A 14,119-nucleotide genomic window follows, 5' to 3' on the forward strand; every position below is an offset into this window, starting at 1 on the left:
ATGACCCAAATTTATTGCTGGAGTTTTTATTATATGTTATTTTAATAGGCTTAAAATATATCTTTTTTATATTTTTATGAAGTTTTGACAATATTCTTTTTAAATTTATCACTTTTTATGTTTCTGATAATGTGATCTAAAAAATTATTGATAGGTGTATAATTCAAAAAATTAACATGTGATAATTTTTTTTTTATAAATAACGTTATTATTAGAGAGAAGAATTATTAAATTTTAAAATTATAATTAAAACTTTACTAAAACATAAGATCCTAAACATATTTAAGCTTTTTAAATATTATAAATAAGATGGGGCATGATGAATATTTAAGCAAGACAGAATTGAAAACTTCTTATGTTAGGAGTAGTACCTTAAAATTTTCTTTGTTATAGAATCTATACTTAAAGAAAAATCTATACTCTTCATTTATAGTCGAGTGTATCGACTTTTGCTTAAACTCTTTTATTTTTTTTTATCAAATTTAAGTGAAATATTTACACTATAACAGTCCCTTCAATGTACATGTGGTTCTAATTATTTTATATCTATAAGTGGAGATGAAAAATATATTTCTGGGGATAGGTATAGCTAGAGAGATGGACAGGGAGAAAGAGACTTGTGTAAATTATTGGAGAGACATGACCAGCAAGTTATGTAAAGTTTGTTGTTCATGTGCTCCAAATTGTTGCTTATACTCATCCCATTTGTGGCTGGCTTCTTATTATATGCTTATAAGTTATAATCACCACTCTTCCATGGCCAAACTATCAAATTATCTGGTTCTTTGATGTGTGACAATTGATCAATCATATACAAATCACAAACTTATGATATTTATTCACGAGGTTGTTAATTAATACTTATTGTTTTTTTCAATTTAAATGATCCAAATTTATTTATTGATTGGATTAAATCTTATTTAATATTTTTTATACAATAAGAAAGAAGTAAAGAAAAAGGAGCCAATATAATTTTTTGTCATATATATGTCAAAGAATTGCGAATTGGAAACTCGAAACCAAAATTATTTGAACATACTTGTTGCATAAGATAATGCCCAATTTTTTTTGCTCAGAAGATGTTCAAGTTTCATGAGAAACACCATCCCTCCCAAACATCTCAATATATTTTCAGATGATGGTATAGTAAGAGGAACTTGAATTGTTCATTTAATTGAAATTACACGTGAATATATACATGTACTTGATGAGGTTGCATGAAAATAACTATAGGAATAACAACCTAATAAATATTTTTTTTTATTTTTATTTTTATTTAATATTGATTTTCCTCCTTTAAATAATACTTATTGAAGAATTGATAAATGTGATTCTTTGCACCAACGATTAAAAGAAGCCAATTTTTTTTAAAAAAAGTGACAAAAACACTTAATTTTGAAGATGAGAGACGTTTTCTTGACTATTAAAAATGCTGAGTGATTAAAAAAGAGGTTAGATGAGTATTGACTGTATATAATTTATATTTTTACTAATATGTTTTTAATATAGTAAGTTTAATTAGTTATTCAATAATTTAATACCTTAATTAAATTAATAGTCGATCCAAAATTAAAAATAATGCTGAAAATGATTTGTTTTCATCTTTTAATTCCCAAAAAGATTTGATCATAAAGAATGAACATGTAATTATTATTTTTTATAACTATTAAATAAAAAGAGTTCGTGCAAGACAGAGGTATTCTAGATAGTTTTAAAAAAGAATAGTGTTATTCTCATTCATTTAGTTATTTTTTAATAATATATTTTTATTCCAAGTTTTTTCTTTATTTTTAGGACACTACAACTTTTTTAATCTCTTTTCATGTTATAAAAAGTATCGTGAAAAAAGAAATCAGTGAAAGTATATTTATTCTTTAAACAACTCATAGTTACAAGTTACATGACATTAACTTTTAAAGAATATTTTAAAAAAATAATAATACTAAAAAATTTATAAAAAACATTTATTATTATTTAACATAATAAACATGTTATTTTTAAAGATTAAAGTCAAGAAAATCATAAACTTTTATCTTGATTTGAATGAAAATTTAATTCAAAATAATAAAAATGATAAAAGGCAGAGAGTAAAAAAATATATCACTTGACTAACATGTTTTTTTGTTTTCGAAAAACCGTTCAGACGACAACGTTTTGGAGCAGGGCAACATGAGGGAATGAAAAACCCTTCTCTGAAATTTGAATCGTGAAGCAGAGAGCGTGAAGGTGAAGAGCGACAAAGCAAATCACTGAAGAGGCTATTGCTGCTTCTGAAATCTGTTATTCGCAGGTCAATGCGTTCATATATTTTGATTATTACCTGGTTTTAGAGATTTATTTGCCTTCGAAACAGAGGCTTTATGGGGTTTGTTCCCCAATTCGTTCCTGAATGTAGCATCGCTGATTTCTGAATGTTAAGTTTTCTTGAAGTTAATTCTAGTTGTTGATTTTCTATCTTTGAGTTAGAACTACTAGTAAGATATTTATTCAACAAGTGTGTTGGTTACTTGTGTTACGATCCCATGAAATTTGGAGTATGGATTTGTTAATTGTTTTAGTTTGTGTTATGAGTCTGAATCGTTTAGTTTGAATATGCGATTTCTTGTTCATTTTAGGGTTTGCAAAGTTGCAACTATTTTGCCTTCATTTCCTTGACACACGTTACACTTACGATTGCAGAAGATTGTAATTTATCTGTAGTTTCGTTTCAGCAATTGGCGAAATCGAAGGCGTTAACCATGTTTTGTTCATTGTTCCATTCAGTCACTTTGTGTTTCTCTGAAGCCTTTTTCCCCTTCTTTTAGGAATTAGGATCATATGGCTTTGCGAGGGGTTTGGCAACTTCAGAAGCTCATTGTCAGTTATTGTGACTGGGGTGGAAGTAGCAGAGGTATAAGGTACAACAAGTATTGTCCTATTATGTCGTCGATTTAATGTAACTTATGCTCATATTCATATTTATCCTATTGGGAGCAATGAAGTTGTTTTTTTAGGCATTTGGGTTTATAGATTTTTTCTGGGTTCCCACCTATGTTTGTGTGTTTTGTAAATTTATGACATTGCAGTTAATTTCTGAGGCTATGTTTGTGTGTTTTGAATTGATGGAGTGGAATAGTTAATAAATAATCTGGACATCACGATTCTTATATGATGATATGTAGTTCAATGAGTGGATACCTGAAATTCCTTCCTGGACTGACTTGAGATTTGATTACAGTGTTATGTAGTTACACGTCTAATAATAATAACAAGGCTTAAATCAGGCTTATGTTCTTTGGAAAAGATGTTTTCCCTATATTTCTTATTTTTCTATTTTCCATAAATTTTTTTCTACTAACAGCGGATTCTTACATTAGTTTTAAACATTTGATAGGGCATTTATGGAGTCGCATTTGCCAATGTTTAAGGAGAAGAATCCTCAATTAGAGTTGGTTACTGAGCTCATTCGTGGTCAGCATCCACATTTGAAGGGTTTTTATAGTAAGATTCTTGTACTACCTGTAACTTTTTAGCTACAAATTTTCCTTAGTTGTAATTGATGATTTTCTTATGCAATGTTGTATAAAGAAAATAAGAAAATTCAGCCCAATGTTGCATAAATGAGAATGTTATAATGGATTTGTGGATACAGAAGGCAAGATAGGATAATTAATGCATTAGCAAGATGTGGTAGCATTTGTCATTTTGTTGTTTTTAAAGGTTGTAGCATCATGCATTAGGTGGTTTTGACTTGGGTGGAAAAGACCTATAGAAGCTCCCAATAAGCAAAGTAGATTGGATGGAAGCTAGTCCAATAGTTAGAGGTATGGGAGATCAATAAAAAGTTATAGGGCAACATTGAGATGAATTTAGATTTAAATTTTGTCAACAGGACTAAGTGGCATTATTTGATTCATGTAGCCAATTGCAAGGGAAAAATGCTTTTGTTGTTGTGATTGATGATTCTCTTATGAAATGCAGAGAACACAAACCAGCGAGTGGTATGTGTGAAGAATATGGATCCAGAAGAAATACTTTTGCATGCAACCAGGCTAAGGAATGCATTGGGACGGAAGGTAGTGAAATTGAGGACAAGACATGTTACTAAACACCCTAGTGTGCAAGGTACTTGGACAACTGCTGTGAAATACTAACATGAAAGAACCAGGTGTACGAGAAAGTTTTCTATGATGTATTTCAAAGGATTTTCCTTCTCTTCTGGTATTTAATGAATTTGTGAACTAGTGAGTTTAAGTTCTCATCTTGTCCGGCAGAATTTTTATTTTCTAGGATAAACGTGATATTGGTTCCATTCAAAGCTCTGTTATGTTTTAGCGGAGGGAGTGTGCAATTGTCAAAGGAAGAAATATTTACTACGAAAAAAAAAAAAACTCTTGGAAGTCAAGATTTCCATGCTTGCTGACCCGAAAAACTAAACAAATAAGCTGTAAATAAATAAGCCTTCTGGAGGTTGAAATATTGTAGCTTATTCTGGTCTTTTAAGTGTGTTTGAACTTTGAATGAAGCGTTGACAAATTTGATTTGAAAAATCCTGATTTTGTAAAATTAATTTTTGTTAAAATTGTTTGAAGGAAAGTATTCATGTTAAATATGTTTTGACTACAAAGTAATCTTAACACAGCGAATGTCGTACGGGAAAAATGCTAATTGCAAAAACAACAATTTTTTGCTTCTGCCTGAACCCACGTTTAGGATCTTGATCATGAAAAATTTGTCAAACAAGATACGGAATTTCAAACTCGCTTTTTCAATCACAGACTTATCCAATGCATTGTGTGATTGAACTGAAATATTTGTATTTGGATACTTTGTATGTGCAAAGTGATTTTGGTATAATTGATTGTTTGGCATAAATTTCCCGAATTTAATGCAAAAGTAAATTAAAACCTCAAGATGGACAAAGTTGTGCATAATATTATATACTATAATGTAGACTATGCATTGATCACCAGAAGGCAGAAACTCTAAATCAGAAAAGTACGGGCATTAAGTTCTTATATATGTGAACAGATGGAACAACGTTATTAAACTATTTTGTATATCCAAATAGTTGCTTCACAGTGTACGGTCCCGTAATCATTGGTGGTCCATTCCATATTAACTCTGCTAATTGGCGGTTTGCTCTCTCAGTAGTATGGGCTCCATCAAACCACACATATTCAGCAGTGTTATGGCATACCTCAAAATTTTCTTTCCCACTGAATCCTCCTCCACACCCAAATGCTCCATATGCTCCATGACCACAGCAAGCTTCCTTGCCTTCCTTAAATCCTACACAACGTAGACAGCAATGTATTAAGAGTCTTGCTATTTAGTACCCTTGTATTAAAGAATTAATAATAATGTTTTCTGTTAATTGAAAATCACGTTTGAGTGTATTAGAAATCACAGTAAAAATACACTAACATTTTTTTTTAAATCTTTTTTTATTCTTTAAGCACTAGGGCAGTGGTTAGTATATATCCTAGAATAAATATAATGCACAAAGTGATGAAAGCTAGGAACTAGTCATAGTACCATATTTAGAAGGGTTGTTAACTTTGTCCAAAAGTGCACTATAGTAATCAAACATCGAATACTTGAATCCCGGTAATGTGCTCTCTAATTTCTTCAGTGCTACAGATAGAGCTTTGTTGTGTTGTCTTGCCATTGCTGATGCTACTTCATCACAGCTACCACCCACTTGAGGGTTCCTTTCTCTAGCAATTGGCACACAACCCAAAGGCCCAACGTTTTGAAATGCTATTTTTCTGCCTCCTAGAATATAAACTTCCTGCCATCAAATTGTAAAGAAAGAGTTTAATAGAACTAGAAAAATGGGAGACATGATTGCTGGGAACAAGCACACATTGTAGCATTGGTCTAGTTCTTTTTCAATTAAAATTATTTACCAACCTTCAGTGTATTGGTCAAGCTGCCAATCACCATCTTGACATATTGGGTTTGGTATGACTGAGTGACATTGAGGTTTTGGTTGAGAAGGCTGAAGTAATCATTGCCTCCCATACTAAACAAGTACACAGCATTGTTCAAAACTCTGTTGACCTTTTTATCACCTAGTTTTTGTCTTAGTGACTTCACTACAGCCTTGAAGTGGTTCAATTGTGTTGAAAGATTGATCTGGAAAGGGAAATGGTCATTTAGTGCTCTATTACTGGAAGTTATACCATAGGAGAACTGTTATACTGCAATTATTGTATATTGGCATCATTTATGAAATATGTAAGAAAAAAGTGGACATATTGTATTGTGTGTAGTGTACCCATCATCACTTACTGTTGTTACTGTTGAATCATTGTGAGCAAGGACTCCAGCTCCAGCTGATGCAAAATTAGTCCCATGTATGAATTGTTCGGCACCATGTTGCAAGTAAGGTGCAAGTATAGGCAAATTTGCAAATTGTGCTGCAATAGACTAAGCATTAGTGCCTACATAATTTCAGTTACTAATGAATTTAGATGTTACAATTTATTGAAACATCAAAATGGGGTGAACAACAAGGATAGACCTATGAAATCAGGGACTAGGCGTCCATCAGAGAACCTTCCAGTGGGATTCTTGAAGTAGGTTTCTCCATAAGGCCATCTAGTTGATGGCACTGTCATGCTACTGTTAAGGTATTGATTATTTCCTGGATCAAAAAGTGAATCCCCAAACACAAAGAGGGTCTTTTGGTTAGGCCCAGCAGCATTGCTATTTATTGTGTTGAGAAGGATTAGGATTGCACATAACACAAACCTCAGCCTTGCCATAATCTGCTATGTTCTTGCATATCTTCTGCTTGATTTTCTCCACCTTCATTTAAATCCCGGTTTGGATGAGTTATTTTATGCATTGTTTTAGTTGTTACCATCATTTTTTAAAGTAGATTTTTGTGAATTAAATTTTTTATTCTTGAATAACACAAGTATATTACACATTTATATATTATTATTTTATAAACATTATATCAATGAGTTATTTGTATTTAGATTGACAATGTATGAATTTTAATAAGTTTGTTTTTTTGGATGACATCATGGAATTTCGTACTTACTTTCAAAAGCCGATTTAACGCATCATATTGAGGTTGTAAGTTGCACGTATGCTAGAGTTTCGATTAACACGTAGGAACATCCACCATGTAAAATGGACACGTCGTTGGTGTTGCGTTGGGCGATTCACTTCCTTGCGTAAGATTAATAAATGAATTTGTTATAAATTTTAAATTAAATCAAAATAAAATATTAATATACTCTTAAAGTTACATAATTGTCATTTTTCCTTCAATGAAAGTTAATTTTAGGGTTGGATTTTCCTGTTCGAATCATAGCTTTTTCAAAAATTAAACCGCTCAATTTAATCGGTTGAACTGAAAATCAATTAGGCTACTGATTTAGATTAGAGAAATTTGTGGAATTAAAAACTAGTTAAATGAATTATAAATTGATTAAATTAGGTGAGAATCGGTGTAAATTTAAACCCATCTTTTAAAATAATTGATTTTGGTTTTTACAATTTTATTAAAAAATGTATTTTATTTAAACAAAGTTTCATGAAAGAAAATTTCATATATAAAATTTAAGAATGAATTATCATTTTTTAGTTTTTATTTTATTTACATTTTTATTTAAATTAGTTTTTTTTTCTATGTTGATTTATTAGTCAATATATAATATACTATAAAAAATATACATTTAATTATTAGTAGCAAATCGTAAGATAATATTTCCACTAATTCAATAACTCGTCTGAGTTAAAAAAAACAAGTTTTAATAGTTATGGCATTAACGATCCCAGTGTTGTTTCTAAGGGTATTGAACAGAATGCTGGGGTGAATATTGCCACTTGAATTATGTTATATCATCTTATAATATTTTCTTTTGCTATTATATCATCTTATAATTTTTAGTATTAAATAAAAGAAGTATCGAATAAAAAAGTATATTCAAATCTTAAAATATAAAATGTGTTAGATGTTTTTCAGTTAATATTAGGACAACTTGAGAATATTTTTCTTTGGGCCCAGTTTTAAATTGACACAATCCAGGCCCACAAACAGACATATCAAGTGTAAGAATTATTACGTTCTGTAAAAAAAAAAAAGAACAATTACGTTTACCGATTTTAGGCTGAATTAAGTAAAATAATCTCTTAACTTTTTGTTTTATTTACATTTTTAGAAAAAATTATTTTGATCCTTTAATTTATAAAATTATTTTTAAAAAATATTTTTTATAAAAATATTAACTCAAAAAAAATACTTTTTTTTTCTTATAAACTCAAGGTGAATATTTCAGCAAATTTTTTAATTGATTTTTTTTCTTTGTTCTTTTAACTTTTATTTACACTTTCACAATTTATTTTTCTTCTTCTTTGAACTCCAATAAAAATATTTTTTTCTTCCTTCTTTGACCTCTTGTTCATATTTCTTCACCCTTTTAAACTTTTTTTTTAATTTTCAGTTGCATCTAGAATTCATCGATTATATTAAGCATGAAGAGGCTTTAAAGAATGTTTAAAAATGAAAAAAATATATTATTTATCATTAAATTTTTCTACCTTCAATTTTTCTAAACAAGTTTTCGTTGCATCAATGCACTTTTTTTTAAAAATTAGTGCTTTGATTGATAAAATTTGAAACATTAATTTTGTATAAAAAGAGTTTATGTATCTATAAATGTTTTTGTTATGTCTCGTAGTGATATTAGTGTGAAGGTTGAAGTCATTAGAGTAATTAACTTCTCAAAAATAGTAAAGATATAGATGAGAAGAAAGAAAATAAGAAAAAAAATGAGACAAACAAACATTTTGCTGAAATATACCGTGTTTTATTAGAATTTACGAGGAGTGAAAAGATAAATAATAATTTTTTAAGAAAGTTAACATTTATTAAAAAAAGATTTTACAAATTATGGGATCGAAATAAAAAATATTTTTTTGACTTATTTAGCTTCATGTTATTTTATTTATGACATTCAAATTGAAAAATGTAACATCATAAATGTTCCATCTAAATGAGAATTAATAAAATAATAGAACATGGTACCACACAGACCATTGACAGCCTTAACAAATACATCTATAACCAGATTGCAAGAAATGGCAACAAGAGTTACAAACATAAGCTACTAATCTCTTTTTGTAAGGGTCTAAATATAGTTTATATTTGGAATAACTGCTTCATATTGTAAGGCCCAGTCACCTCTGGTGGACCACTCCATAAAAGGTTTGCCATTTGGAGATTTACCCTTTCCACTGGATGCTCCCCATCAAACCATACATATTCAGATGGCTTATCGCATAACTCATATTTCTTTGTTCCACAACCACTGCCTCTGAAGGGACCAACACCACAACATGCTCTCTTAACCTCCTTAAATCCTTTACCAAACACAATCACAACAATGGAAAAATCATTAATGACCTATACAAATGTTAATAAAATGGAATTAATTAACACCTTTGATTTGAATAGAACCTACCACATTTCACTGGGTTGATTACTATGTCGTAAAACGAAACATAATAATCAAAGAATGAGTATTTAAATCCTGATAGCTCTATCTCTAACTTCTTAAGAACTTCAGAGAAAGCTTGGTTGTGTTCTCTTGCCATTTCCAATAATTCTTCATTACAATCACCTCCACTCCTAGCCCTGATACTTGGTGCACACCCCAAAGGCCCTACATTTTGATATGCTATTTTTCTACCTCCAAGACTATATATAGCCTGTAATTAAATTTAAAAAGCATAGACACATCAAAATCCAAATATATTGTATTGTTGCATCATACCATACATTTTATATAATAAAGTCATTTTAGTAGTTCCTTTTACCTTTTAGAAATATATATACATAGAAAAAATAAAGAGTAAATGATAGATAAAAAGAACCATATTTAATATAATACATAGTGTTAACTTTTAGTTGTTTAAATAATAGAATTTGGAATAAGAAAGGATAAGGTTATTTTCTCACCTTGAACGCATCAGTGAGGTTGTAAACCACTTGATCAATGAATTCCCTTCCGCTTGATTTGGTAGCATTGGGATTTTGGTTTTGAAAACCAACGTAGTCATTGCCTCCAATACTGAACAAGTAAACAGATTTTTCCAGAACTCTCTTGGCTTCTATTTCACCTAGGTCATGTTCCAGTGACTTCGCTAATGCCTTGAAATAGCTCAGTTGTTTTGGAAGATTAACCTGAAAAGAACAAAGTACCCTTTACACAAATTGATGTCAAATCTCATTTTATAGATTGATTCCTTCATGTTTTAATGTCTTGTACGTTAGCATGACATTTACCAAATCTATGAATATCTTGAATGTCACTGTATTGTACATGCTTACGTGTTGGTTTTAATATTATGTTTAATTGTGAGAGACGCATGTTTGGTTTTGCGGCTCATTAATCATGCGTTCTTTTATCGCTATTAAGAGTAGTTTTTAGTCCTAAATAAGAAGTTTGAATTATTATTTTTCTTATGTATTTTTAATACAAAATTATCATTTTTAAATATTTAAATTAATTTTAAAGAGTAAGATTAACATTTTTATATATAAATAATTTTCTTATTTTTCTCATCCATTTTGTTCATGAAATTTGATATTCTTTCTGTGTTTTAGCCAATTTTTTCTTCTAATTTTATATTTAAGATAATTATTATTGCAAAATTTATTTTTTATTTTCTCTTTATTCATTTACCGTTGAATAAATTTTAAAATAAGTACACTAAAAAAATTATAATATATATTTTTTATAAAAACAAGATAATTATATATATATATATATATATATATATATTTAAAATTTTAAACCTATAATCTTAAACAACTAATTTTTTCAGAAAAAGAAAACGTATATGTTAAGGGGAGCACATACATTTGGATCTAAACCATCGGTAACAGCAGCTCCAGCCATAGCGAAGTTGGCGCCGTCCGTAAACGGAGTTGGGTGTGGCTGCAAATACGGCGAAATTAGAGGTAAACCTGCAAAAGTAGCTGCAACATACAAAGGCTATATCATCATTTGCAATTTGCAAACAAAGAGTTTATAAAGATTTTATCATCATAGGATTTATGTCCTACGTTGTCTTTAAATAGTAATTAATTAACAAAAATTAAAATTTACAAGAATTAGAATAAACAAAATCACCTATGAAATCAGGGACAACACGGCCATCTGAGAATCTTCCTGTGGGATGTTTGAAGAATGATTCTCCGTACGGCGGGTTACCTGCGGAAAAAATTTTGGTGAGACTGCTTTTGATATATTGGGTGTTTCCTGGGTCGAAGAGTGAATCCCCTAACACGAACAACCCTTTCTGTTCTTTCTCCACTTTGAATTCATCTTCAGCATCACACTTTCTGCTTAAGATGTTTATTGCTAATAACAATGCCAAACAACATGATCCAACAATGCTCGTTACCCTTCCCATTCTTTACAAACCCAACTCCTCTCTTCCTGTTCTTCAGCTGCTGGGTTCCTCCATTTATACAAACAATCCACACTTATAATTTTCATGCCAGCTACTTCTTTTTTAATTATTTTTTTTTTAATTTTTCTTACCACTTTTCTATTTATGCTTACAAGATATCTAATCTACGTGCAATATTATTCTGCCTTTTCTCTTAAGTATGAGATTTTTTGAAAGAGATTGTCATGATTTTTTTGATAAGATTCTTTCAAAGTTTTTGTTACATTGATTATTTTCTTAAGAAATAGAGGCAAAGAAATTAGTTATATAGAGAGAGTAAACCGTTAGTCTCAATAATCTTACAGTTTTGTTTATTTTAATTTTTATAGTTCATTTTAAATATTTAAAAATAATATTTTTAATAAAATATGAATTATTTATTATAATAGAGATATAAAATATAATAAATGCCTTATTTTTTATTATTAATTTTAAAAATGTAATTTAAATACGCTGACTGTGTAAAAGAATTTATTCAATCATAAATTGTCATATCAATACATTTTTTAATTTCTGTAATAATTAATATAAAAATTATATTTACAGTGTATTCTAGTTAGTTAACAATGTAAATAGATATTTATTTATTATTTATGTAAGTAGATATATTTATTAATTTATTATACGAGTGGATGATTGAATTGTTTATTATTATAATACATTTTTAATATATTATAAATTTATGATATATAACTTTGTTAATAAACTAATTATTTATTTTTCATAAAAAGGATGGGCGAGAGTACGTGCTTAGATATATTTTGACGAAACATTGAATAATTGAGGGTGAATGAAGAAGTAAGCATTAAGTAGAGGCAAGAGCTTATGAATTCCACGTCTCAAAGTTTGATTGAGTGCTAACACTTCTTGTTAATTTTTCTTCCCTGCTGGAGTGGAATGATGCAGATGTTGTAGCTACTTTCTTGCTCGTTAAATGTCCATTGATGTAACTAAAGATCACGTGAACCTGATATTTTCAGCTCTGCTGTTTGAAATTTTGGTAACTTATAATTAATTATCTTGCAATTATGACTCTATATATATATATATTTATGCTTCCTTTATCATTTTCGCAACTGTTGTAATTTTCGATTAAGAAAGGAAATGGTACGGTTCATATACAAACTAGGGATAACAATTAATGGCCCCATTTTCTCCGTTCTGTGCATGGATAATTCCGTTTTCCCATCATGAAGTTTTTTCGGATTTGGATTAATCTCTCCTTTTAATAGGTAACAGGGCATTTCGTGTTCCATTGTCTTTGAAAACCCATCCATGGTGTAGATTGTGACACACAGCGATGCAGAAATACGTGAAAAATTATCACAAATACTTGTCGTATTTATATTCGATGCAGATATACGTATATACTACACCTATACACATTTGTTCGTCAGCTTCAACCTTTGTCAAGAGCATTTTGAGAGTTGCAATAAGGCAAGTAAAAAGACCTAAACGCATTGTCACCCACTAACCACTTCTAAAAATATTATTACCATTTCGTCAACTCTTTTTCACATCAGTTCCAATTTCTTGTTTTTTAATTAGCCTGATAATTTTTTATCATAAAATATTCAATGACATATTTAATATAAAACTTAATACATGCTGTATATTCGTATTCTAATATTTTAAAAATCAACTTTCCCCTAATGTTGGCTTCATATTTTGCACAGCCATTGTTTTTGCTGTCACCTGTGACGCAGTGTTGGGTCTTGATCCATGTCGGTGTAGCCACTCAAACCTAGCCACCCTTCCTCCTCCACGTCGTGCACCAAAAGGATAGTACATTGTTTCTAAATAATTAAGGTGACTAATTAAACGGTTTGTTTATTTATGGAAAGATAACGTGTCACAGTATAATTCTAAATAACATTTTTTATTAAAAATATAATATTTAGTAACAATAATATATTTAATTGCATTAGTTTCTATAATTTATATTAAAAAATATTATCCATATTCTTATTATATACAATATTGTTAGTTTGAAAATTCATAATCTAAAACGAGAGTATTTCCATCCATCTTTTCAGCCACTTACTAGTCATGTGTACGTGTAAAAAGTGTGCACAAATAACAGTTGAATTTGTCTAGAAAATTGTGCAATAGTAAGTTAATAGAAAACCAAATAGATTCTAAAAATGTATCGGTGATACAAATTTAAAACTTCTTTAGGATATAAATTAGTAAAGCTATTTGATAAATATAAAATATTAAAAAAATAATTATAATTTTAAAATTTATTGAAAATTATTTTTATTTTTTAAAACTTGCTTATTAATAATTTATTTTTAAAACTTTAAACAATTCACTCACACAATAATTGTATAGTTAATTTTATGAGGTGTATATTGCCATTCTTATATATTTATTGTTGCTTTTCATGTAATTTTTTTTGCTTAAATAATCATGTAAGGACTTTTAAATAAAATATTTAGTGTGTTAAAATATATATATGTTGAAAAATCTATAATCGGGAATCGCAATTACATGCAAAAACTGCTTGCTGATTTAAGCCAATACGTATGGTATTAATCTTCTTTTTCTAATGTTCACAATGAAAAATGAGATGAGTCCATTTCGTTTGTGCGCTACAAAGGAGCACAATTATAAATTATGCGACTCGTGATTTTTTAATTGAAATTCATAACTACAT

At 29.2% G+C, this 14,119-nt stretch overlaps 3 protein-coding genes across 3 annotated transcripts; 1 reads left to right on the forward strand and 2 right to left on the reverse strand.

The window, feature by feature from the left end:
* Window positions 1-2,130: 2,130 nt before the first annotated feature.
* On the forward strand, window positions 2,131-4,356 carry LOC113850085 (54S ribosomal protein L51, mitochondrial-like). Its single transcript, XM_027480444.1, has 4 exons — window positions 2,131-2,286; window positions 2,805-2,897; window positions 3,374-3,480; window positions 3,961-4,356. The coding sequence occupies exons 2-4, from the start codon at window positions 2,818-2,820 to the stop codon at window positions 4,131-4,133; spliced, it is 360 nt and encodes a 119-aa protein (XP_027336245.1). The 5' UTR covers window positions 2,131-2,286; window positions 2,805-2,817; the 3' UTR covers window positions 4,134-4,356.
* A 673-nt stretch (window positions 4,357-5,029) lies between these two features.
* LOC113851052 (GDSL esterase/lipase 1-like) lies at window positions 5,030-6,752 on the reverse strand. Its single transcript, XM_027481540.1, has 5 exons — window positions 6,509-6,752; window positions 6,286-6,404; window positions 5,896-6,120; window positions 5,518-5,773; window positions 5,030-5,271 (listed from the first exon to the last, which is right to left on the reverse strand). Exons 1-5 carry the CDS (start codon window positions 6,750-6,752, stop codon window positions 5,030-5,032), a joined length of 1,086 nt encoding a protein of 361 aa, XP_027337341.1.
* A 2,390-nt stretch (window positions 6,753-9,142) lies between these two features.
* LOC113851053 (GDSL esterase/lipase 1-like) lies at window positions 9,143-11,421 on the reverse strand. Its single transcript, XM_027481541.1, has 5 exons — window positions 11,139-11,421; window positions 10,866-10,984; window positions 9,962-10,186; window positions 9,465-9,711; window positions 9,143-9,363 (listed from the first exon to the last, which is right to left on the reverse strand). The coding sequence occupies exons 1-5, from the start codon at window positions 11,419-11,421 to the stop codon at window positions 9,143-9,145; spliced, it is 1,095 nt and encodes a 364-aa protein (XP_027337342.1).
* Between the last annotated feature and the right edge of the window lie 2,698 nt (window positions 11,422-14,119).

This window comes from Abrus precatorius, unplaced genomic scaffold, assembly GCF_003935025.1.
Source record: "Abrus precatorius isolate BTA unplaced genomic scaffold, Abrus_2018 Scaffold9, whole genome shotgun sequence".
Classification (NCBI taxonomy): Eukaryota; Viridiplantae; Streptophyta; class Magnoliopsida; order Fabales; family Fabaceae; genus Abrus; species Abrus precatorius.

Coding starts and splice junctions, on each gene's coding strand:
- LOC113850085 (XM_027480444.1), top strand. CDS start 2,818: ATGGCTTTGCGAGGGGTTTGGCAACTTCAGAAGCTCATTGTCAGTTAT. Junction 2,898..3,373: donor GGAAGTAGCAGAGGTATAAG/GTACAACAAGTA, acceptor AACATTTGATAG/GGCATTTATGGAGTCGCATT. Junction 3,481..3,960: donor ACATTTGAAGGGTTTTTATA/GTAAGATTCTTG, acceptor TATGAAATGCAG/AGAACACAAACCAGCGAGTG.
- LOC113851052 (XM_027481540.1), bottom strand. CDS start 6,752: ATGGCAAGGCTGAGGTTTGTGTTATGTGCAATCCTAATCCTTCTCAAC. Junction 6,405..6,508: donor CCTAGTCCCTGATTTCATAG/GTCTATCCTTGT, acceptor AGTCTATTGCAG/CACAATTTGCAAATTTGCCT. Junction 5,272..5,517: donor TAACAACCCTTCTAAATATG/GTACTATGACTA, acceptor TACGTTGTGTAG/GATTTAAGGAAGGCAAGGAA.
- LOC113851053 (XM_027481541.1), bottom strand. CDS start 11,421: ATGGGAAGGGTAACGAGCATTGTTGGATCATGTTGTTTGGCATTGTTA. Junction 10,187..10,865: donor CCGATGGTTTAGATCCAAAT/GTATGTGCTCCC, acceptor TGTTCTTTTCAG/GTTAATCTTCCAAAACAACT. Junction 9,364..9,464: donor AATCAACCCAGTGAAATGTG/GTAGGTTCTATT, acceptor TGTTTGGTAAAG/GATTTAAGGAGGTTAAGAGA.